This window comes from Polistes fuscatus, unplaced genomic scaffold (genome assembly GCF_010416935.1).
Source record: "Polistes fuscatus isolate 324 unplaced genomic scaffold, CU_Pfus_HIC Scaffold48, whole genome shotgun sequence".
Lineage (NCBI taxonomy): Eukaryota > Metazoa > Arthropoda > Insecta > Hymenoptera > Vespidae > Polistes > Polistes fuscatus.
This window is the reverse complement of record NW_025113127.1, coordinates 123,676-150,336: the sequence shown is the minus strand read 5'-3', so window position 1 is coordinate 150,336 and position 26,661 is coordinate 123,676. Positions and strand designations below refer to the sequence as shown.

The 26,661-nt window shown below is 31.4% G+C and overlaps 1 protein-coding gene and 6 long non-coding RNA genes across 7 annotated transcripts; 3 read left to right on the top strand and 4 right to left on the bottom strand.

Annotated features, from left to right (window-relative positions):
• Nucleotides 1–5,415: 5,415 nt before the first annotated feature.
• On the bottom strand, nucleotides 5,416–6,624 carry LOC122521773. The gene is made up of 2 exons (XR_006304895.1): nucleotides 6,241–6,624; nucleotides 5,416–6,148 (listed from the first exon to the last, which is right to left on the bottom strand). It is a non-coding gene; the product is annotated as an uncharacterized LOC122521773 (long non-coding RNA).
• Nucleotides 6,625–7,022: 398 nt separating this feature from the next.
• LOC122521783 lies at nucleotides 7,023–9,106 on the bottom strand. Its single transcript, XR_006304905.1, has 3 exons — nucleotides 9,072–9,106; nucleotides 7,373–7,626; nucleotides 7,023–7,181 (listed from the first exon to the last, which is right to left on the bottom strand). It is a non-coding gene; the product is annotated as an uncharacterized LOC122521783 (long non-coding RNA).
• Nucleotides 9,107–11,418: 2,312 nt separating this feature from the next.
• On the bottom strand, nucleotides 11,419–13,324 carry LOC122521782. Its single transcript, XR_006304904.1, has 2 exons — nucleotides 13,055–13,324; nucleotides 11,419–12,575 (listed from the first exon to the last, which is right to left on the bottom strand). It is a non-coding gene; the product is annotated as an uncharacterized LOC122521782 (long non-coding RNA).
• Nucleotides 12,616–12,969, top strand: LOC122521780 (bacchus). Its single transcript, XM_043642525.1, has one exon. The coding sequence runs from the start codon at nucleotides 12,631–12,633 to the stop codon at nucleotides 12,946–12,948; it is 318 nt and encodes a 105-aa protein (XP_043498460.1). The 5' UTR covers nucleotides 12,616–12,630; the 3' UTR covers nucleotides 12,949–12,969.
• Nucleotides 13,325–13,397: 73 nt separating the features above from the next.
• Nucleotides 13,398–13,914, bottom strand: LOC122521781. Its single transcript, XR_006304903.1, has 2 exons — nucleotides 13,565–13,914; nucleotides 13,398–13,451 (listed from the first exon to the last, which is right to left on the bottom strand). It is a non-coding gene; the product is annotated as an uncharacterized LOC122521781 (long non-coding RNA).
• A 7,373-nt stretch (nucleotides 13,915–21,287) lies between these two features.
• LOC122521776 lies at nucleotides 21,288–22,130 on the top strand. Its single transcript, XR_006304897.1, has 2 exons — nucleotides 21,288–21,836; nucleotides 21,927–22,130. It is a non-coding gene; the product is annotated as an uncharacterized LOC122521776 (long non-coding RNA).
• Nucleotides 22,131–22,447: 317 nt separating this feature from the next.
• LOC122521774 lies at nucleotides 22,448–22,896 on the top strand. Its single transcript, XR_006304896.1, has 2 exons — nucleotides 22,448–22,691; nucleotides 22,837–22,896. It is a non-coding gene; the product is annotated as an uncharacterized LOC122521774 (long non-coding RNA).
• Nucleotides 22,897–26,661: the final 3,765 nt, after the last annotated feature.

Here is a 26,661-nt window from a genome sequence, read left to right as displayed (position 1 = left end):
GATGTTGTACAAGAGGGTACGGACCATCACCGGCACACTACGCCATTGTCTAGCCGAGACACCGTCGATACCAACTGCGGAATTAAGTGGAACATTAGTTCGTTCAACTTCCACGACGGGGCGCCAAAGACCCTGTGGCTCGGTCTTATTATGCTTATCTGCAGCGAGCGTGTATGGCATGGACTCGCGGGCCAATGTCGGTCCCCAGTAGTTAGCCATAAGCTGTAGACTGGGGGGACGTTGTCCGCTTGCACCATCCAACACCTCTCTCGCTACTCGTCCAGGGTTTTTGCCGAACTGGTTTTGTGTTCGTGCGTACCTTCTTCGTCTCATCCGCCAAGCTGGTATATCGTTCGAATCGACGGGGGAATGCATTTGCGGTCGACTATCACCCGACCGTCGAGAAGGTGGTGGGAACACACTCTTAAGCCACGCATTGATTGCTTCCGCTACATCGACTCCGTTCAAAAAGCGACGGGCAATACTGACTAAAACGTCAGCATCGTAACCGTCGCTTACATCGATCTTAGAGATCAGGTGTTCGATCTCGAGCACAATCTCATTACGTGGTCTCTCAAGTGTGTTAAGGTCATCGAGCGGTTCTCCGGGGAGCCCGGACCGGTCCTCCGACAAACCTTGGTTCGGTGGAGCACAGGCGTTGCCGTTACTACTGTTCAATCCCTCCTGACTTTTTACAGTCTGAAGTTCACGAACAGCAGCTTCGACAAGATGTTTATAGTCGGTTCGACGCCTAACACCCTTGATAGACTCAAGGGTGCGGTCGCCTAGCCCTTGAGAAAGAATAAATTCATTTATGAATTTAACTTTACTCAAGACGCCTTGGGCCTCCACACGAGCCAGAAGTCTTAGTTCCTCCGGTGACCACCGCTTCTTGACTCTCTCGACAGCAATAGCGTCATTAGCCGCTTCTAGGTGAGCCGCACGCTTATGCACATCCAAGCCTCGCTTAGTCGCGAAAGATCGTGGGCAAAGTTGGCACTGATGCACAAAGTCAGTGGCGTTCTGCGTACTGGTCGCTTCCTGCGATTCATTTGGAACAGGCTCTGCATGTTGTGAACTGGCATTCGCATGATATAAAGGATCTGTGGGGCCAGCAATCCAAACCGGGTTGCCCCGCTGCTGGCAATCAGCTATGTTCCTTTTCTTAGTGCCCACAGTAAAAGGCTATGCCGGGTTGGCAGCCCAACATAGCCTGGAGGAAAATCCTCCTGTCTCCCCCTTGTTCTACACTCGTCACACCCTCAGGCAGGAAAGAGACTGGGCTATTAACCCGTGACGAGTGGCGCAGAGGTAGCTCTTAGTTTCCCCGAAGGTACTTATGGCGAGACCCACGAAAAGGGGGCTACTTGCTAAACTATGGCTCCCTTAAGAGAGTCATAGTTACTCCCGCCAAAGCTTGTATAACCAAGCTGGTCGCCCCATGTGCGTTCAGCACGGTTAATTTTGGACATCAAGTAATTTGCTGGCCCTTAAATTGCTTGAGAAACGGGACGTACTTATGTTATCCACTATCCATACTAGCGAATTTACATCTACAGGAAAGAGAAATTATAGGACGCAAGAAATTATATGTAGGCCCAAATGTTTAGTCGATTATAATTCGTGAATGGGCGCCATCGACAAATGCAATATGGTTATTAGTTCCATTAAATCCATCAGAAAATCCATAAAATGGTACAAAAAGTACTTTTTTCATTTACTAGATATTGCCGTTTAGAATTCTTATTGTTTATATAAATAAAAAACTAAAAAAGTTGATATTGCAGAAGGCATGGTTCATAATTTTTGTAACATATTGGAGCGCCACACTCTATTCTGACTGATCAAGGAACAAATTTCAGTCTCCTTACTAAGGGCAATTTCAAAAGGATACCGTTGTAAGCAAATAAAAACCACGACATTTCATCCGCAATCCAATGGATCGCTCGAACGTTCGCATATTATCTTAATCGAATATTTGAAACAAATTATTAGTAATAAAAATAGATGCAGGGTCGTCAATCGGGAAAAATTAAAATTTGCTTAACATGAAAATTATAGAAATTCTTTTTAATACAGTTAAATAAATAAGTAAATGTACACGTTCTCTTATAATAAGCTATCATAAGATATATTTATAACGAAGCACTAGAAAATAAATTTCTAGGTACTTCTCTTAAAGGGGGGAGGTGTTACGTCTTAACGACGACTTAATTCGAAAAGTACGCATTCTCATCTTCAATCTAACTATTGTCATTACATGTGAGAATCCAAAAATAATGTAAGAAAATAAATGAGTACACGTCGATCACGTGATCTGTAGCTAGCAGCGATATTGCGAAATAAGGATTTCGATTGAGATGTAACATTCTTCTAAAAATAAAAGAGATATTTAGAAGCTAGTTAATTTGTATTTCCAATAGAAACGTATTACTCTTTTCGCTAGGATATGTTTTTGTATGTAAGAGTATGCGAGAATGCGTGTATACGTGTGACCAGCAACGTAAGAATAAGTGGATATATAAATATATATATAAGAAAAGCATCAGAATAAAGAGATCATTTGTAGTATTATGTTGTATTATGTAGTATTGTATTGTATTAGTTAGTTAGTAGTACTCAGTCTTCCGAATTCAGTCAAAAGAATAAATTCGAATTTTGCTCATTGAATTAAGTTACTATTTTTGCAATTAAACTCAGTCTACTATTTTTCAATTAAAACTAAGTACCGAAGTTTGCTAATAAAGGTTTACCTTCTATTTTCGCATTAAAACTTAGTCTACTATTTTCGCATTAATACTAAGTTTCGACATTCGCTACTAATTGTAAGTTTTCTACATTTGTTACTGTTTTTGACATTTGATACTGAGTTCGACATATATTTATAAGTTCAACATTTTTTGTACTAATGTTAGATATATTCCTCAGGTATTGACGGGAGGAATAAGATTTACAAAAATTATTACTATTTTCTTTTACCAATTTTGAGCGAAAATTTCAGTCAAGAACGAAAAATTTTTTTCAAATAGACGCCATTTTGTCAAAAATCAAAATTTTTTTATTTCTTCATGTGAAAACCATTATTCATCTATCGACTAAAGAAATTTTTGCTAGATTTTTTTATTTTACCTAATCCAAATCAAAAATATCGTGCTCACTGCCGGACACCTTTTTCTGGAGGACCTCCAGAAGATCGTCTACAGGAGTAGTACAACATTATATTTTTGAAATCGGACAACGGGGTCTTAAACTTTAATAAATTTGCTATAAGTAAATGTTTTTTTATATAAATGGTAAATAAAAGGTCTTTCCAAAAAAAATTCTTAAAGAAACATGTTTTTTTGCGCTCGCAACTGGATATAACCTTTTCAGCGTACACAAGCTCCAGGATTAAAATTCGCTAATAAGTATTTAGGACCGTAAGTCGTAGTAAAATATTTGCGTGATTCAAGACATATTGTTCAGAAAGCGGGAAAGGTGGAAGGTGGTCCAGCTCAGACCTCCACAGCGACGGAATTTAAGAAACCATGGTCGAATGAAGAAGCGTTTTCTAGCGATTAAGAGTGTGACATTCGAGGACGAATGTAAAGCAGAATAGAAAAGTGTAGGAATGTTAGAGTAAAAGTTAGAAAGTAAGAAAGAACATGTTTGTAGCGTACGTGATCTTAAGCACGTCGATCATGAAATCTGTTGCTACCCGCTATGGTGCGAAGTAGGGATTTCAAACGAAAAGGTAGTTAAAGGTGAAATACGCCAGAAACAAAAGACAACAAATAGATATTTCTAGAATAAGACAAAGATGCTTTTAAATCTACAGAGATATTTCTAGAATAAGTAAAGATGTTTTTCTGATATGTAAAGCTACAAAAAATGTTGTCCCCTGTTGTTATGGTATGAAGGAATGAGAGAGTATGTGTGCATGTGTGTGCGCGTGTGTTTAGCGTAGTAAAGAAATAAGTAATGTAAGACAAAAGCGACTATATATATATATATATATATATATATAGAGGAGAGAGCGTGTATGTGTGTGTATGCGATAAGCAGTTTACAAATAAAATAATGTTATTCAAAAAAGCAAAGCAAGTTCTATACCGTGTCAGAATCTGTACTATTGTAAATATATCTGACCGCATATAAAATATGACAAACAAGAGTGAGGCCAGTTTTTGGTCAAGCTGTGAAGCCTTGACCAAGAAATGACCTAAAGAATTTTAAGGATAAAAGAAATTCAGGAATGAACAGGAAGCAATGTTTCGTGTTTCATGTGAATGTATATATAAATATAAGAACAGAAGAAATTTAAAGACGTAGATAATCGCTATTAGAAGTGCGAATATAGATATTTTTAGAATAACTAAAAACGATTTTCTTGAAAGTAAAACTACAAGCAATGTTGTTGTTTCTTTTAACACGTTGGATAGTGTGAGTATGAGTGTATGAAAAAGTATGTGTGCGTATTTATGCGTACGTGACGACGAAGCAGAGTAGGGATTTAGAAAAAAAAGGTAAAGTTAAGGAGAAAGACACCGAAAAGAAATGACAATAGACGATAAATGATGAACGATAAACGATGGAAAGGCAAGAAGGTAGTTAAAGCAGGAAATTGTTTAGAAGTCTATAACAATGTTAATTGCATACATTTCATTTTCAGGTTTCTTCGACTCACATAATCGGTGATTTATGGAAATAAAAATAAATTTGTTTTGTTTGTTACGTTACCGATTTAACGAAGTCTCGTATATTCTCCTAACAAATGATTAGCGAAAAAAAATTAATGTTTACATTCCGAGAGCGTATAAATCAGTTAGTAATTATAGCCATTACATCGGTATCTCTGTATCGCGTACCTTATCAAGCTGTACAGCATTTTGTTATTTCAAAAATCGCATTTTAATTTGTAAGGAAAATAGTTTTTTAAAAATGAATTATATTTTCAATTTTTTTAATGATAATTTATAATAAGAATTATTGATATATGAATTAGATCCTAATTCTAAAATAGTAGCAAAATTACGGGCATAGAATTAATGAAAATAAAAGTCAAAGTGAATTGTTAATTGATTATTTACTTGATGCACTAAATAATACTATAGACGAAAATGAACTTATTGAAAATAGTAACATTTTTTAATTGAATGATGTTATTAAACATAAAGTAGCATCCAAAAATATAAGCGGGTCCAGAAATAACAGAGCACCGTACGTAATGTGTTAAGAATTAAAGTAAGATTATTACCATTTTCTGTAGTAGCTCGTGGAATTAGGCTCAATGGCACACCTTCGATCAACAATAATAAAATAACATTAGTCACGAGAAAAAATAACTAATTTTACTAAAATATATTCTGTTAAATATAATTATCTTGTAATCCATTCTTTCACGTTAACGATCAATTTTAATGAAAAACTCACTAATTTTACGTAAAGCAGATACACATTTATTAACGAGAAACACAAACACAAGATTCAACAGAGCAAACGAAAGTGACTTGGTTTGCTTCCTGATCTTCTTTATAAACCTATTCCTGCCCCCACTTCCCTGACAAGTTACTTCCTTTCCACAACGAACAGTTTTCAGAATATACGAACTTTGTTCCTCATTGGATAGTCATACGAACATACTGACGCCCACGAGGCTCATTGACTTAGGAAATTAACATATCTTGCGCGGAAAGCGACTAAAGTTGTTCTGAAAACACCCGCTTTTGCGTTGTGTGTGTTTGATTTTGGTGTGGTTGAGTGTGACGGGCGGCATGATGTATGTTGCCCGATAATGTATTCTTCTCAACATTGCTTAAATTGCATTTGGTGTTCTATAGAATATCTAAGTAAGCATTATGTACAATGCTTAGGAAAAGCCCAATTCTCCTGTTTTCTACGTCGCCTAAAAACGCCTGGAATTGCTCATAATTGCGGCATTTCCCACTTGGACTATAACATATATATTACTATATAGATTTATTTAAAGATATAATTTGATAGGGGAAAAAATCGTAATTGTCTATAACTGTCCAAATCAATAATTAATAATCGTCGTGTTTTTTTTCTTTTAACGTCTTATTTCTTAACAAAATCATCTCTTACAACGTCGTACTATGCTCTTCGTTATTCGTCATACTTCTTAGCAGAATCTTTCAGTTTCTATCTACTGTAGGCAGAAAAAAGTACTCAGAGCGCAAAGGGTTGATTAAATGAAGTTTGTCAATTTATTAATTAAATCAATTAGATATATATTTTTACCTTCATCGTTGGAACATTCCAATTCTTCCTCATTGCTTTCATTTTCTAATCCATCATCTTGTTTTCTGTGTGTATAAATGTTTTTTCTTTAATTCTAATATGCCATTTAAAATAGAGGAATACCAAATGCTTAAGTTTTCCCACTGCCTTTTTCAGCAGCTCCAAGAATATTTCTTCTTCCAAATATCGCTGGTGGCAATGTTAAAGATTGTATTGTTGTAGGAGTATAAAACTTTTCATCAGATAAAGCTTTTATTATTTCCTTTGGTGTACTAAGGAATTCTGCACTCCATGCAGAAACGTAGATGATCATTTTTTCATTATTATTATCGTTGTTTTCGCACAAAATTTTCTCTTTTTGTTTACAAATTTTGTTTACGAATCGTTATAAAAATATCAAATCTTGCTACAAAATAATAACATGGAATTTTGAAGTTGAATATAATAAAAGGAAGCTTTTTCTGACTTCTAAATCAATAATTAAGCTTTAGAGCTTGTGTCGGTAAGGTAGATGCCATCAAATTTTACTCTTTTTTATGTAATTTCTATAGAATATAAATTTTTTGATGAGAGACTCTACGAGAACATGTTTGATTAGCGTCTGTTCGTTTTTTGTATAGTTTAGAATTAAAATTTTTAATCGATATAATTTTAACATTAGAATTGTTTTTTAACGACGAAGACGTCGAAGGTAGGAATAACATTCGTGATTTTTATCATTTCGACACAAATGTGATCTTTTATAATAAGATTATTTCATTTTTCTTTCTCATTTATCATTTATTTCTCATTTTTCATTCTCATTCCATTTCTTTATTTACAGTTCCCATAATACTACACAATGTTTTTGATTTGAATAACTTCAATTGATATTCATCGAGAAGATTTAACATTTCTAATGAATCTACTTAAGAGATAAACATTTTCTATACTGTATGTTGCTGAAATATATAGTTATTGATTTACTAATTTATAAGTGTGAATGTATTACAAAAATATATTGGATGAAAAATATATAATTATATATTATAATAATAATTATATATAAATATATGAGATATATGTAAATTCAATTATATATTATAAATATAATAATAATTAGAAAAAAGTAATGATTTCAATAAAAACTCACCGCTATTATTTGTCTTCTCATCTCTATCAGATTTTTCATTATTTATTTGACGATTCGCGCAAGCTTGAAAAAGTTGTAGGAAATTCATCAGCATGGTCTTTCACGTATTTATTCGATAATAAGTCAGCATAATGCGTTGATACTTTATAATCTGATGGCCAATCATCGTATATCGTATTTCTCAAGAAGTTTCTTTTTCATTTTGTTGGTTCCGCCGGTGGATATGTTTTAACCTCATTTGATTTTTCTAATAGCTATAAAAAGACTTATACTCGCATTTGTCAATTTGTCAAATAATAAAATTATTAAAAAAAAAAAAAAATAAGTAACCTATTTGTATAATTATGCGTAAATTACTTACTTAAAACAGAAGAAATATCAATTTCTTTGATACCTTCTTCCGAAGAAACATTAATTACTTCATAATTTTCTTTATTCGCGATACTTTGTATCGAAGAAAGATGATTTGATTTTTTAGAAATTAAAGACGGTAAAGGTAGAAGATTATCGTGATCAATATATTTAATATCACGGTATACGTTCCGGACTTTCAAATAATTTACACGTAGATTCACGTTGATATTTTTCGTTTGTAGATTTGTTATCTAATACATCTAGTACATTTACGTCTGTAGATTTGTTTTTTAATACTTTTGGTACATTCACGTTTTTCTAATTTCTTTTAATAAATTCTGTTTCCGATTCGCTAACGGACGTTGCTGATACGACGAATCTTCTTCCTCTTTTATTAATACATCTAATTTTTTTATTGTTAGGTTTAATTTTGAAAAAATTTTTTTTACGTTTAATCTGTTTCTTATTATCAAATGTATGTCCCTTAATACTAGTTTCATTTTTTGCTTTACGCTGTCCGACGAGGTACACTTTATATACGAAATCGAACATGAACTACTGACAAAATCACGTTTAATGGGAATGCTAATAACTTTAGTTACCGTTTTATACATTTTAGGATGTAAAATAAAATTCTTCGATGTTACGTTTACAATGACTAAATACGATTTGACTTCATCTCTATGGAACATTATATTATATTACTACATACAAGTTTTTATTTCCTTTTTAACACAAGTTTAGAGTTTTTTCTCAAGTATAAATATATATATTCATATGTAGGAGTGGTAGTAACAGTAGCTTAAAAACAAAAGCAGCGTTAGTGACGATTAACGACCATGAATAAGAAACATAAGATAAACAACCGACAGTCGGTAGGAAGAAAAAGTGCGTGTATGCGTCCGTGTGAGAATGTGTATGAAAGTACGTTGTAAGATGAAGAAGATCGTTCTATTTCAAATATGTTTTGTTTACAAGGTGTATAAGGCGATATCGGCTTGTCTCTAACTGAATATGATCATGCCGAAGATTCTCGAAGATTCTCGAACCGAAGTAAGAAGGAAAAGATCTAGATGTCTTACGATCGAGAAGGGTCGGGAAGGTTCGAAAAGGAAGTAAGAACGTAGATGGGAAAAAATGTATAAATTCGCGGCGGAAAAGACCATCATGGCAATTGAGATTGTAAAGTTTTTCTGAAAACAGTCATCGTTTAATAACCAAGCAACGAGCACGTCATATATATATATTGTATTATTATTTAATTTATTTAAAATATATTGCATTTCCCCGTTAAGAGAGGTTTCTCTTCTATATCAACCTATTGACAACATCGCGGAATTCTTACCTTTTTATTCGTTAGATATCTTTTCGGAAGACTGACTGGGGAGGGGAAATCCTACATATATATTTTTGTGTTTACTAACAAACTCCTAAGAATATAAAATTCTATGAAAGAAAATTGAATGCGCAGATTATTATGTGTGAAAGAAAATATTAAATAATTTTCAAGAATATTTGTTAATCGCATCCTATGCCCATTATTTATTTCTTTATACACCGACTTCAAAACGTTTGACATGAATTTATTTCAATAAACAATTGCAAAGAATTTACAAGAAGACATTACAATTGAACACTAAGGGATTTGTACGAGCTTGGGTATATCAGTAGTATACTTTTAAGTTATTCTTTTGCTAAAATATTTCGGTGAACTGACTAGCCAATTTGGAGAAAATGATTTTAAAATTTTCTTTTTTTTATATATGTGCTTATGTTCTTGTAAATTAATTGTTCTTCAATTAGCGCGATTTTTTTATTTTTTGGTTGTAAAAAGTATGTTTTTATTTTAATTTCTTTTTATCGTACATTACAAAAGTGAAAAACATCTTACAAAAAATATTAAACTGATAAAATATTTAGTTTTATGATTGGTTATAACAAGTATAAATCTCATCATAATATTTATCTATAGATATATATCTAGTTTTTTGTTATTATATATGAGGGAGCTTAGTGCCATTTCGGCATTTTAAAATAATTATTATAACATCAATGAAAAAGTACAAAAAAACCAATAAAACGTAACATTGATCAATTGGCGCGTTAGCGTAGGATTTACTATTCTCGCGTGTCGATCGGATAAGTTAGTGTTCGATTCTTATTAGGAAAGTAACCTTTTTTATAAATATCTCTTATCTGTAAGTTTGAAAAAGTTTTTATACATTTATTAATATTTATTAAAAATTTTTATTGAAATAATTAAAATTTTTATTGAATTAATTTAATTTTATTGCATAAAATTTTTAATGATTAGAGTATATATTATATATATAATTGTTATTTATTACTATTAAGAATGTATATATTTTTATTATGTGTTTACCGGTTAAAAAATAAAATGATAACTGTAATTAATTAATAACAATACACATTGTGTAGTCAATAACAAATTAAATAATATTGTAGTAGCTTTAGGATGATTTACTTTACAAGGTCGACGTGACTTCTTAATGGCCTGCATAGTATATAAAATGTTGCGTCTTCAGCACGACAAAATATTAAGAACGAACTTTAGTATTCTTACTTCTGTTCGTGGTCGTGCTGTCAGGCAATTGGATGTATTATGTTTACCTTATGCAAGAACCAGGACTTATGACAAATCATTTTTGGTTACTGCTGTTCGTTTGTGGAATCAACTACCGGAAGATATCGTAGCTCTAAGTGACTATAAAGAATTCAGATTAAGATGTTATACCTACTTTATTGATAGAGATATTCAGCGTGTTTTGTGAATTACGATTTAATTTAATTTAATTTTTTTTTTTTTTTTTTCTTTAAAACCATATGTTTATTGCTTCGAACCAATACTACTATACCACAATTATAGAACTGTTATACTTTTATCTATGTATTATTTACTATTTTCTTTTTACATTTATCTACTTACTGTGCGTTACTACTAATATAATGATAAGTTTAATAATAATTACATAATTTTAATTTTTGTTTTGTTTTATCTATACATTATATTGTACTTTACTGTAATTAATGGCCTTTAGGGAGCCTTGGCTCTAGGGTCAATAAAATATTATTAAATAAAAAAATAAAAAATAAATAGTAAACAATCGTCTCTTATTATTTGCACAAGATTTAAAAGAATTTATTGTTTCCAATATTTTTATGATATTTTTATTCTCTTTCTTGTATATAATTAAAAATTACAAAATGTAGAAAAATTTTTAAACTTGTAAGATAGAACTAACTTATAAAAAAAAAAGAACCCCAAGAAGAATTACCTGGCGATATCTTGTAAAAATATAGAGGACTGGAATCAGATAAGCCGATCAATAAAACCAGAAGGTCGCGTTGTCAGTACCGACAACTGCCACTTCGCGGCCCGTATTTTGTTTCAGCTCTATCGCTGTCTTCGCTATAAGCGCGTCGGCATCTTCTTTTGCAAGTTTCACGTTCAGACCGTGCATACATAAATATTCCGACAGCATCTGCACCAGTTTCATTTTGTTCTTAACATTGGAGAGAAACCTTTTTTGACTTAAAGTCACTATTGTGCTCTCATTGAACTCTATATCTGGTACCATGTTCCGTTGTCGTCGGCGGTATCTTTCGTACGATTTTATTCCTACATATTCCTCGGTGTATCCATCAAAGACGACCGAAGGATTTTCTCCGTATTTTTGGATAATATTCGAGTAGTATTATTCGCAAATTCTTTTAAAGGATGCTCCATGCGGCCAGCAGATGTTTTGCAGGAGGAATCCGCCATCAATGACAAAGGTCATATTGCGGATGGAAGTTTGGTTTTGTAAAATGTACGGCTTTAATACTTTGCACACTCAAAGTATTGCACCCATAGTTGTGCTGTAGGTCCTCGATTTTTTAAAATTGCCAATTGTGTAGTCAAGTTCGCAGTAATCGAAGTAATCGAAGTAATCGAAGTAATCGAAGTAATCGAAGGATCCGATTGACAATCGCCGATAGTCGGAGGTTCTGTACACCAACTTTGGAGAAAAGCTTTAACGTCTTCGTCGTATTGTTGACGTATTTCACCTTCGATTTCACGGCAGATCATTACTCCCAGATTGATAAATGTCAAGGATATGAGCACGCATCGCACGAGCATAAGCATTCCCCGTCAACATCTTTTTCACTGATGCTGGAGCGTATGTTACTGCCCAGATGTCTTCAAGTCCGCTGCCATTCATAATGTGACCGATTGAGCCCAAGTAGGACATGAGCAAGCGAACCACAACGTTTTTCAGTATATGCTGTGATGCAGCAACAATCGCACAAGCTTTATAGTACAATAGTTAGTCGAATGTTTCGAAACAAATTTTCTGATTAATTCGACGAGTCTCAACTAGAGCGGTGTGTAAAGCTGTGTTGATAGTGCTCATATTGGAAGAAGGCTGATTGATAAGAGGCAGACAAACAACTTTGGAAACATCATTAGTGTTATCCGTCGTAAAAACCTCCATAAAACCTCTCCAACTCGGTACATTTTCTATGTTGCAGTGCTTTGCCCATAGATATGTCGAGTATGCGGCTGGCAATACAGGCGAATCTATGGAAAAGAGTTTCCTTGTATCAGCGTACTCGATATTTTCCGATCCGTTCAAATGGCCTGTCCATGGTATGATTCGCACTATGGTCTGTGACGCTATCGTTGCAGCTGATATTTTTGAGGCAATTTTTAATATTTTCGTCCGACCTTCATAGCTTAGTTTCTCTTCCGGCGTGTAGATAGTTATTCTACTTAAGCTGTGATACGTATTGTAGCCGGATGGCTTTGGATAAAGTTCCAACGTTGTGATCGGTATTATCAAAGCATCTAGAAGCATCTCAGGATTCCAAGTTAAGGCGAATCAAATATAAAAGAATTCATCATGAGTACCAAGGAAAACAACGAAGTCGCCGTAGAGAAAGTGGCAAGAAACGACAAAGCTTCTGCCGACGCGAAGTGTGAAATCGAGGGAATCAAGAGGCCGGCCGAGGAGAGAAATGACGTGGCCAAAAAGCAAAAGAAGGAAGAGAATGGTGATGGTGACATAGAGGAAGAAGAAATTGAGGAGGAAGTAGGAGAAGAGGAAAAGGTAGATGGTGATGGAGAAGAAGACGACAAAGAAGATGACATTCCAGAAGGAGAGGAAAATTTGGAAGAAGGAGATGAAGCGGAAGGAGAAGGTGAAGAAGTGGAGGATTAGGAAGAAGACTCATAATGAAAAGAGTGGAAGAATAATGTAAGTAAAAAGGGAGGAAGGCACGTGGCATCATCGTCAATATTCGGGAATATTTTCAGCAAACACTTACTCTCATATTGAATGGTTGTTAACAATGTTGATATCGATCGTGCCCAATCAATGTCACTGGATCATCCTCCTTAACTACAAAATAAAAATTACTATCTCACCGGAGTTGTGTGGGGCTGACGCATTATATTAATGCACTCGCATTTTGTACTGTCTTGGCTCTTCGCAATTCTGATATCTTTTAGCCATCACCAAATACTATTAGGTCGTTCGCACGAAAATTGTACATTTGTCCTGAGGACAGCAATAACAATGATTAATAAATCCAACATATATATATAACATATTTTATTTTAGCTTTAGTTTTGTTTAGTTTCATTTCGTTTCGGTCCGTTTTGTTTCTTCTTAATGCACACACATTCATATACCATATGATTTACTTTGCGAGCCTCGCGCTCCTGCGAATACACTGCTATTACACATCAGTTGAAAAAAAATTCAACATATAACATATATATATATATTTAAATATATATAAATATAATTATTATATTTATATATATTTATATACCTGTATTTAGACTCCCTAATATACCAATTAAAATCCTGGTATATTAGATGGCTGCTGCTTGTCCTCGAGACAAATGTGCTACTTTAATATGAACCACCTATTAAACTGGTATTTGCCGTCATCTGGCTTTCTGCAAAGAAACATTTTTTAATGAAACTTATTTAAGAATAAATAAGAAAAATAAAAAAATTTTATTATATTTAAATAGCGTACAATGAACATTTGAATGCGACAGTTTTTTTTTAAATTTGAAATCAAATTTACGTTTATAGTTCAACGAATGTCTCTCACCTAGTGCGTGTGATTGAATTTTTTTTTCAACTGATGTGTAATAGCAGTGTATTCGCAGGAGCGCGATGCTCGTAAAGTAAATCATATGGTATATGAATGTGTGTGCATTAAGGAAAAACAAAACGGAACGAAACGAAATGAAACTATATAAACAAAACTAAAGCAAAAATAAAATTCAACTAAGGTATAAATCGTATAGAGATCTCTCGACATTCGGATGTGTATATATCTATATGTATACGTACACTAGTAGAGAAATTCATAAGAAGAAAAAACAAAAAAATACAAAAAAGAAGAGTCCCCTTCGCTTCGTGCTCCCGTAAAATAAAGAGGCAAGTTTATTAAGGTTATGTAAATGCGATGTTCGCGTCAGGTAGTTGTATCGATAAATAATGTGTAACTTAAGCATTGCATAATAATTATACATAGTATGTATAAAGTTATGAAATAAGAAACATTTTATTATTAACGATAATATTATGTAACGTAATGTAACGTAACGTAATGCGGGGAGGTTGTTACTCTTTAGATTTTGGCATAGCGAGTAGGGAGAGCATTTATGTATTCAATCCCCAAAGCTCGCAATGACTGCTGCGTTCCATCATCGTGGTTTCATTTCTGTTCATTTAATCTATTTTATTTTATTTTTATGCAAACACGTCAAAGAATCAATTCTATATTTATATTATTTCTTCTTACAGTTATTTGAAATAAAAAAGGAAATATAAAGTATGTAGTAGCATTCTACAAATCTTAAAAATTATTATTAATTATTAATAATTAATTATTATTATTATTAATTATTAATTATTATTATTAATTATTCGATAGTATAGAAAAAGATCCGATAACTCTCCCTATTCCAGTGTTCTCTCTCTCTTTCTCCCTTTCACTTTCACTTTCACTCACTCACTCACCTTCATTTGAGCGTATTCGATTGTATTTTGATGTACTGCGGTTTTACTTTGACTTCATTGTCATGGGCTTCTCACAGCAATGATTCTGGTTGACTGTCGCAGAGAATAAGTGATTGGGTTTATTTCTAGTGATACCTTTTCCTTAGTGACGACCAGTATCTTAACGGTAACGTTATTAATATATAGCTGCAAAAATAAAAAATTTATCAAAGACAGTTTTAACAGATCATTCTTTACGCTTGATAGAGATTATTATCACTTACAATTAATTACATTCGACAGTCAAAACGCGATGATGCTCTTTATACGTTTAGTATTAAGAGTTTTGAAGGATCACTTGCAAACACAGATGCGTTCATATTGTCAGTTACTTTTTTGGGAGACTGTTAAATAAGAAGAAGGGTGAAGAGACATTGCGGTTACGACACCATTGTACTATAGCTGCATAATAATTAAATAAAAATAACGATAATTCGATGAATGCGAGAGAATGTCCCACGTTTTAATGTACAAATATTTTCGAATGAAATAGTTTAATAAACACAGTTAGATCGGATAAATCAATTCGTTCTCGTGAAGTAGCAATGAGTTTTTATATTTTAATGAAACAAAAAAAAATAATAATAAGAATAAGAAAAAAAAATAAAAATTATAAGAACAATCGCGGTTTTATAGATTGCTATGTCTCATATGACCGTAAAAAAAAAGAATTGGCTGTATGAAACTTAACACTAGATTGCCTAAGCAAGTCATTTTGACTGCTTTTGTATTTCAATTAAAAAAATAATTATTTAAATAAGGACACAGCTTCTTATAATTTTGTGACTTTTTCTACAACATATAAATGGGTTAATTAATCATTGTTGTTGCCACCCCCTCCTTCTCTTCTGGTATTTATATGTGTGTTATACCTATATTGCCGAAAAGCAGTCATTTTGACTGCTTGGAAAAGACCAGTTCGTAACTGGTTCATAACTAAGTTTTTTATGGTCAGTCAAGTGGGGTCCCGAATTTTTCAGAAGAACTGTGTCCCGAGATAATTTCAAGCAAATTCTACGATTTATTTGTTTTGACAAACGGACTGAAAGAAGTACACGCATCCGAACAAATAAATTTGCCTTGGTTTCAGAAATATAGGACAAGTTTATTGAAAACAGTCAAGCTTGCTATCAACCAGGGCAAACCATAACAGTTGACGAACAATTATCTCGAACAAAAGCTTGGTGCAAGTTTATAAAATATATGCCTAATAAACCGAATAAATTTGGCATCAAATTCTGGCTTGCATCAGACGTTACTAGCAAGTACGTGTTGAATGGTTTTTCTTACTTGGGGAAAGATGAACAACGATCATCGTCAATTCTTCTAAGCGAATACGTTGTTCTGAAACTTGTCGAACCATATACAGGCTGTGGAAGAAGTGCCACGACCGACAACTTTTTTACGAGCATGTCACTAGCGACGAAATTATTGGACAAAAAAACTACATTAGTTGAAACTATTAGAGGAAATAAAAGAGAATTACCCAAAGCAGCCAAACAATCGAAGGATAACATGCCTCGTTTTTCCACTCTCCTATATAGATCAGAAAATTGTGTCCTTACAATATATAAAAGCAAACCGAACAAGAGTAGCTGTTCTAAGTTCCAGGCATAAATTTGTTAAAAGTGATAAAAGTAATAGAAAAATGTTATCAGATTCTATTCAGTTTTATAATAAAACAAAATTTGGAGTTGATATAACGGATCAAATGGCCAGAAAATATACGGTGAAATCTAGTTCTTGTAGATGGCCCCTCCAAATATTTTTTAACATTTTATATTTGGCTGCAATAAATGCTTGGATCCTTTATAAAGAAGTGACCGGAATACAAATTGAACGAAAACAGTTCCTGTTTCAATTAGCAGAACAGCTTTCCGCCGATTACACAACTGAAAGAGAAAAAAATTCATCACAACAGGAAGACCAACAAGTATCAACTGCAACATCTTCAAATACAACAGATTCTACCAAACGAAAAATTTGTCAAATACGACTTTGCCACAATAACAAAACAAATAATATTTGTCAAAAATGTAAAAAGTATATTTGCGGAAGATGTACATCAAAGAAGATTGGCACTTTTATTTGCTTAAAATGTCCAGATAATGCATAAATTATTTTTTTTCGAACTGAAATACATTTTTTTCATTGTTAATACTTATTAATAACTTGTTATATGACTGTTAGTGATATAAAATATATTAAAAATTACTGTTAAACAAATTACTTTGCGCATTAGTTATTTTTTCACAATGCAGTCATTTTGACTGCTTTCAGGCAATATAGGTATATACTAAGCTCCCGTCTTTCTAGTGTTAAGGAGATGGACTATAGACCGTGTCCTTCCGTGCTTATATTTTAGAGCACGATTGTAAGTACGATCGTTTGTTTGTATATGTGTGTATGCGTGCGTGCATGCGTGCGTGTGCGTGCATGCGTGCGTGTGAGTGCATGCGTGCGTGTGCGTATTGTATCCTAGACCTACGAGATCAATAAGAAAAAGACACAAAAAAAAGAAAAGTTGTGGAATGAAACGCGAGCGCATGGGAGATCGTCAGGCAGATTCTTATATATATAGTCAATAAAGGAACAGATAAAAGCAAGATTTAAAGTAAATAAGAAGATTTTAAGTAAAATGTAAGGTTTAGAAGTAGATTGTAAGGTTTAAAGTAAAATGTATGGTTTAAAGTTAAGAGAGTATGGTTTAAAGTAATGTGTATGCTGTTAAGGTTAAAAATATTTATCAATATCCTAATTTTTCTTAACAATTATATCAAATTAAACACTAATACTATTAAACTTAATATAATTAATACTAATAAATCTTAAATTAGATTATGTTATGTTACGTTACGAAGTACAATGAATTAGAATAAGATGTTAAGAAGTACAACGAGTAAGGATTATTTTAGTTAAGTAAAACGCACAAAGTTTTAGTTCAAAATTACGACGAAAAACAGTGAAAGATACGACAGTAATTAATTAGTGATTCGGGGGGGAGAAGACTATCGACACTTACAATTCTATTCCACTATACTTTATCATATTATATTAAATTACATTCAATATACGCGTTAAAATAAATATATAGTTATATGTAGGATTAGGGAAAATGTATAAATAAAGGTGTGAATAAGTGTATAAAGACAAGAGACGGTTAAAATATGAATATTCAAATTGGTATTTCTAGGATACGATAAATGCATTTTCTATATAAACAAATTTATTAGATATTTCTAGAATAAGTAAATATGTTTTTCTAATAGGTAGAGATATAAGAAATTTTGTCCTTTGTTGTTATGGTATAAAGAAATGTGTGTTTTTAACATATGACGCGTGTTCGTACAGATAGGTATATAAGAAATGTCCGTAAACCTAGTGTTAAGGATGTTTAGGAGCTATGAAAAATGTTACGAAGAGAATAAAAATTTGGTAAAATTTTTCTTTCTTAATACTTAAACTAAATGTAAAAATTTTAAATTGATTTACTTTGTCGCTCCAAAGTTCCAAAGCTCCAAAGAGGTCCGCGCAAGGTTTAATTATTAATATAAAAAAATATCCACAAATGAGAAACTTAAACCAATGTTTCAAGGATACCACAAATTCTGGTTATAAAAACAAATCCTAATTTTTTATCCTGCGTTATAGGTTACTGAACAGAAGTTGTTGACTGCTTTCCCGTCTTCCTATTCGGTAGAATGTGGATTCAGTGCCGTTATGAATCTCATCACAAAAAAAAGAAACCGACTATAAAATAGTGCTCGTGGGGATTCGCGGTTGCTTCTCACAAACATCGAACCAGACATAAATATACTGATAAAATCTCATCACGTTCATCAAAGGCATTAATTTTTTCTATTTAATTTTAAACAAAAGTTATAATTTCAATAAATACTTCTTCAACAATTTTTTTTTAAATTTTTGTCCTATGCTTTATAGTAGCTTTCTCACTTGGGGGTCCGTGGACAACTTTTGACTATAAAAAAGGGTCCATGGATCAAAAAAGTTTGGGAGCCACTGCAGTAAGAGAACGGTCGGGCGTGAGCGAAGTAATCCGTAATAGCGCTGCCGGCGCCAAGCGAAGAAATTTTTTCGAAACGCTCGGACGTCAAAGTATTAATATGAATTTATTAAATAACATTAATTAGAATTATTAATATTTAAGCATTATTAATTTATTGATATTCAGAATTAATAATGATTTAAATCACAACTGCATTTGCTATTAAGTTAATATGACGGCATTATTATTACCAAGGTTATTTACAATTATTTCATATTATTATCATTTCTCATTAAATTAAACATTATTGGTAAAATTAATATTTTGTTTTAATTAAGTGTTAAATTATTCAACAAACTACGATGAATTTCTATGAGTTACGAACTAAAAAAAAAGAACAAATCAAAGTGATCAAAAGCATCAGACAATAAAAACAATAAACATTAGAAAGTCTCCTTTATTATTCGTTAACGTGCTCACGAGTTCCTACACGAGAAAACTAAAAAAAAAAAGAAAGCAATAACCGCGAATAAAAGAAAAGTAACCTTAGAATTTCGTAAGAAAAGTTTTTATAGTTCACATATACTCTTTAAAAATAGCCTTGATAAATGCGTAAAACATATTCATCTACCATTTCTATTTTATAATAATCTGTCTTTGATAATCCTTGGAAAATATAAAGTATATAACTATAAACAAATACGAAACAAAGAGGCTACATTTTTCATAGACGCAAACTGATAATTTGTATAATCATAATTAGTCAGATTTTAGATACAATTTTCTGATATATTTAACGTATAAGCAATATTAAATATATAAAAACGAGTTCCTACGAAAGGCAAAGAAAGAAAGTAGTTCTTAATAAAATAAATAAATTATTTTTTAATCTACGAAAACTACTAATAATATACATACATAACATAGGAATGTTACACGCTATAGAAAAAAGTTGCAAGAATATAATTATTAAATGAAATATAATATTAGAGAGAGTCACGTAACAATAAATTATTGTTGTTTCAAAATATAAAAAAAACCACCTTAAGATAACATAAGTGCTTATATAAAGTAATAATAAAAGAAAATGGTAAATTATAGCAAATTACCCCAAAATTTAGTATATTATTTAATTAAAATATTAACAAAAATCTACTTAAAATTCGAACAAATTTTTCCATAAAAAAATATATATATAAATAAAATATATCTTTAAAGTCTTACCGTATTATATATCAATCAGCGAAGAAGCCAAAGAAACTCGAGACTTCTTTCTGTAGACAAAACAACCGCTTCCTTCGAGAGCTCATTAACGAATGTTCATGGATTATGTGGCCAATCTAATTACACGGACATTAAACTCCTAACTTTTCGACTAAAATCAACTGTACAATAAGAACGATATACCTTAACAATGCGACAATAGCGCTAATCACGCGCGAGATTCACTCTTGCCACTACGATATAGCGGAGAGAGACGGAAACTTAAAAGTGTAAGTAATTATTTCTTAACAGTTAGAATCAGCATTAAAAAATTGGCGTAGAACCACAACAGCTGAAAAAAATGAATAACAGCATTAATTGCTAACTATTTGCTAATTCAAAATCCATAATTGCTAACTTTTTAATTAATTATTTAATTAGTTATTGACAATTAAAAATATGAAAACTTCTTTTTTTTAATTCTAAGTAAAACAACGTAGTTTGCAACAGCAGAAAAAATGAATAAGTGAGCTAAATTGCTAATAAAATGGTTATTTAAAATCCATAATTGCTAATTTTTTTAACTAATTATTTAATTACTTATTAATAATTACAAATGTGGAAACGTCATGAGTGGGAGATTTTTTTCAAAGTGCGCTTGCGCCTTGAATTTGTAGTTGCACATGCGTATAACATATTAATAGCAATACAATTTGAATATATTTCTACAAGACATTTTATGAAACTAATAGTGGATTATGTGAATTATAAAAGACAATCTTGAGAAATTGTTAAACCTCTTCAAATGCTTCGCAAAATTGGATCATTAATTATTAAAATAAGTAAAGCAAAACATTACTACTAATATTGAAGTATTTTATTTTAGTGTGTAACACATGGTATTTTTATAATAATTTCATAATGTAGGGAAATAAAAAAGGATCTACGAAAAATGTTTAGAATATTTTTTTAAATATTAAAATAATAAAAAAATATTTCAAGTTTCAGTTGCATTTATTAATCAAAAATATGAAAGTAGTTTTAGATTTGCTATTGCTACCTTAAGCATATACATTTTGAGACAGAATTGACTATTTTCTACCAGAAATTTTGTTTTTATTGTTGGCATAATTAAATACAACACACACACAAAATTTGTTTATATATATATGTAAGCTTTGTATACATGTGCCGGTGTATTGAGTGATTAGCTGTTTGGATGTGGCGCTATACATCGGATAAACAAAAACATTAGAGAGATAGGAAAGGAGAGACAGTTGGTTTTTAAATCTAGCAGGAGTGACAGTTGGTGTTTAAATATTGCAGGAGTGACAGTCATTAAATCTGGCAAGAGCGTTTTAGAAGTTTAGTAAAAAATTTTGTAAATTAAATTTAATTAAAAACGTATTAGGATTGGTATCAATAATTAGAGAAACGGGAGCATGAACTTTTAATTGTTAATTCTCTTATTTTAGACGAATCTAATTGTGGTTCTTACTCTCAACAAATTAAGGATTACAAACATATTATATATATATAATATGAGTATAGTGAAAAACTATAGAAAACATTCATAAATAAATATATATATATGTAAAGAGAATATATTCTCTTTAAACTTATCGCGCTAAGTATGATCCGCGCGCCTCTATGATGGTATATAAGCAAAGAAAAGTGAGAACGTATTTAGTTTATAAATTTCGTTAAATAAAGATACATTAGTAATTGTTATTAACCGTACGGGTGATCAACGAATAGTGTTGTGAAAGAAGGACGAATAACTGACGTTATCATCGTCGTTTCTCTTATTTTACAGGTAGAATATAATTTTTAGAGATTGTAAATAGTAATATAATTGGTATTGCAAATAGTAGTATTAATTAAAATATAATCTCTTATTTTACAGAGAAACTAATTGGACAACTTATTTGGACCATTATAAACCCTCGATATAGAAAAATATTACATATATAAATAATAAATACTACAAGAAAAAATAAATAACTATAAATTAAATTTCTGATATTAAGGCGTATGAGAAGTTACATGTATCTTATTTGAAAAATCCGGAATGTATACGCGATACGAAATAGAATGATGATCACAATAATATCCTTTAATTTCTGAAAGACCAAACGATCATTTGTTGATCCCAAAAATATTATCTCGATAAAGACAAAATTTTACAAATTACGAAGATTCTTCAGTCGATAAATAATAATTACCGTCTCTTCCTTTTTTGCAAATTTTCGATTTAAAATTTGTAATCGATATAATTTTAACATTAGAATTGTTTTTTAAAGACGAAGACGTCAGAGGTAAGGAATTACATTTGTGATTTTTATCATTTGTGAATATTAGTAATAAAAGTCTTTTTTGAAGTTAATTGAGGTATGTATTATTATTTATTAGTTATTTAAAGTTAACTGAGATATGTATTATTATTTATTAGTTTTTTAGATTAACTGAGGTATGTATTATCATTTATTAGTTTTAATACGTTTCATTCCCTCTCTATAGTGATCACAAATATAGGTTGAAAATGGAAAAATTAGATAACAAGTTGTGCAATTTTTTATGCCCAACCATATGATGATAATTTTTTATTTAAATCTAAGAATACTGATGAATTACAAACGTTCTCTTTATCTTGATATTATAACAGACAATAGTAAGTAGAATAGCAAAATTTTGTTCAATTAAAATACTTTACTGAGTAAAATATATGTATTATATTGTTTTTTAATTTAATTTACATGCTCTGCTTCTCTTTATATATTTTTTATATTTCATACATTAACTACTTTCTTAATTAGATTTAGCTAAGTATGCGGCTCTACATTTTTTATTCCAATCAAAGACCATAACACATCCAAGAAAAAAAGTTCATTACAGCATCGGATCTATGCATATAAATTTCATTTTCTAATGGTTAACGATATAAAGATTTCTTTTAACTAATGTCTCCTTCATAGAGATTTTATGTGAATTATTATGCGAATAGAATTTAACCACAGTTACAAGGAATGAGCAAGACATGAATCGGTTAAAAAATAAAAATAATAATCTTGCTTCTGGAAGAAACAAATGTTATTATTCTCTTGAAAATTCTTTATTCAAAGCATTAGAAAACTGATTCACTTCGCATAGATGATCAATCATTTTACTGAAAGAGAGAGCGCATTATTTTCAACAATGATAAGAAGAAGCTGACGATACAAAAATCATGAAAGATTTGGGAAGACACTGTCATCTTTTTATTCACTCTGGGAAGAAACCATGTGCATTAATATTCCATCAAAAGAATTGAAAAATGAATGCATTTTAGTTATTTATAAATTATTTTCTACAATAATTCTTATTCAACTATAATCTCTTGCATCTTTTTGACCAGTATCAGTATACATTTAAATTCTTGTTTCAGTTTTGGAGATTTCTAAATCTAATGCAGAGAAGTGTAATGCCTATTACTATCGTTATGAAAATGTATCTAAAAGAACGTATTTATCACAAACAAACATGGAACGTTGTAAGGCGTATAGGCTGCGAAAAGAAATGTTTTGTTACGCAAAAGAAGTATAACTTCTTAGGTGCGCACATAAGTCCACACACCAGTTTTTATTGTACAGACCGAAGCTCTTCTAAATTATTAGAATTTTTGTTTTTGTCTTTTAATTCAGGAGGAAGTAAATCCGTAGACTCACCGCTCATCAAATAAGTAGGCGAAAATCTTGTTACAGTATGGACTGTATTATTGTATGCTTTCACGCATTCTTCTGCGATCTTCGACCAAGCCTTCTTTTTATCAACACTATTAAGCATACATCTTATTTTATTTATCAAAGTTTGGTTCAATCTCTCATTCAATCCATTTGAAAAGAGTGCATCTACTGCTGTGTGAATTAGATCAATATTTCTCTCTTGAGGTAGTTTTTGAATTCTTTTGAGTTAATCGCTGGATATTGATCTGCTAGTAATATTTCAATCTTACTTTCCTTAGGAGTCTTATTGATTAATTTTATGAAGTCTTTGGCTGCTTGATCTTTAGAGCATACGATATAAGCAAATCTGGTGAAATGGTCCACCAGTAAATGTAAGTATCTTTTCGTTGATCTCTGTCCACCGAAGCCACCAATTGTATCCACTGATATTATTTGAAACGGTTTTTCTGCTGGACCCAAGTATGACATCAATCCAAATCTCTTATTTAGTCTCGTTTTATTTTTTATGCAAATTTCGCAGCTTTTGCAAATCAATTTTATATTAGTCGACAAATTTGGTGCCGTATAAAATGGTCTCATTTTTGCTTCTAATTGGTTCATTCCAATATGGCAAAATTCTTCATGGATTTTTTTTATTATTATTTTACTATATTCTTCGCTTAGGACTATTTTATTTCTTTTCTTTTTATCTTGTTTATAATAGATATTATTTTCCATGATAAGATATTTCTTATCTTTTAAACTTGTATTCTTTTGTTGATCAATTACTATATCATTCAGGTTTATGATATTGACTGTTTTTAACTTGTCTTCGCCATTTTCATCGTGTTCATAGACAGGGTTTCTGCTAAGGCAGTCAGCTTTGGTGTTTTCTTTTCCAGGATTATATATGATTTTGCAATTATATTGCGATATATAGTGTGACATTTCTCCTAATTCATCATCTGTTCTATTTTTTATATTTAGATCTTCCAACGGTTTATGGTCTGTGTAAATCTTAAATGTGTTTCCAATCAGCCAATGTTGCCAAAATTTTAAACTTTCTTTTATAGCTAAGCATTCTAGAAAGATTGCTTTCTTTTGTTTCTGTGACTCACTCAATTTTTTTGAAAAATAGGCTACTGGCTTACGTGTGCCATCTTTTTGTGACTGTTTTAATATGGCTCCTATACCGTTGATACTCGCGTCTGTGTATATAAACGTTGGAGCTTTTTGATTATAAATAGCTAGGATTGGCTTTGAGCATAAATACTCTTTGACTTTATTGAAAGCAGCATCACAATCATTTGACCAACTAAAACTTATATTTTTCCTGAGTAGATTATGTAAAGGTTCGAGTAATACTGAGACGTTAGGGATGTATTTTCTGTAAAAATTGACTTTACCTAGAAATTGTCTGATGTTTTTCCTGTTTTTTGGTACCGGAAAGTCTATTATGGATTTTAAATTATCTTTTAAAGGGGTTACAGTATTTTCTGTAATAAAGTGACCTAAATATTTCACTGAGTTGGCTGCAAATCTGCATTTTGTAAGTTTTAGTCTGAATCCTTCTTCTACAATAGCGTTCAATAATTGTTTTAAATGATTAACATGTTCTTCGAACGTCTTTGAGAATATCAGTATATCTTCTATGTAATTCACGACAAAATTTGATAGGTTGTGTTTCCTAATTATATTTACCAAGATTCTCTGGAAAATTGCTGGAGATGTTTTTAATCCAAACGGTAAAACCGTCCATTGGTAATGACCTTCTTGTGTCACAAACCCAGTTTTTTCTCTATCTCGAACTCTCAATGGTATAGACCAGAAGGCTGAATTTATATCGAGTGTTGTGAAAAACTTGCAATCTGAAGTCTTTACCATTAGATCTTCAATTAGGGGAAACGGTTGAAATTGAGGCACTATCAGTTTATTCAGATCTCTAAAATCAACGCACAGTCCACTTTTTCTTCCTTCCTCTCTTTTATAAGCTAGTGTGACTGGCGCTGCAAAAGGGCCGTAACATTCTTCAATAAGTTGACGTTTTAATAAATGAGTTACTTGGCCTTCAATTTCCGCTTTGTCATCTAATGAACATTTGTATGGTCTCTTTGAACAATACTTGTTTGTTTGCAGGTCTATGAATGCTTCGTAATTTTTGACGTTACCAATGTCATATTTGTCTTTTGCAAATATGCTTTTATAATTCTCTAATAGCTTTATAATTGTACATCTTTGATCAGTATCTAAATGATCAATATCTATATTAAATTCTTCTATATTAATACCTTCATTAAAATTTACTTGAAATTTGGTGAATGCATTTTCCAATACTATTTTTCTTTCTCCTGTATCTTAATTTTATTATTGTTTTTAATTTTTATCTCTTTTGGTATCAGCATATCTTCTGATACTTTTTCTTTTTTTTCTACCTTTTGTTTTATTTCTTTTTGTAATTGGATATTTAAATTCCTATCATGAGTCAATCCAAATCTATCTATAGTGTCTAGTCCTAATATCATATTGTGATTGAAATTTTCATTATTATAAACAAATGCATTGATTTTATCTTCTTTGTTTAGTATATTTGCATTTAACGTTATTAAGCAATCAGTTTTTCCCCTACCGCTAATTGTTTTTATTGTGCTACTAAAGTTGTCTTTTGTCAAATTTTTATTTTTACTAATTTGGAATTTATTAGTGTTATGTTTGAACCAGGATCATAAATACCTGTGCATTCAATTGTGTTATTTAGTAACACCTTAATTTCAATCAGCGGGGGAATATTTAGTTTTTTGGATCTTCGAAAGTGTCGATTTGTAATATGGAATTGTTTATTTTATCTTCAGTCCTTTCTTCTTTAAATCAACACAAATTTTCAGAATGATATCTGTTTTTCTTACCTTTACTTTCGCAAATTTTACAAGGCTGTTTCAAAGT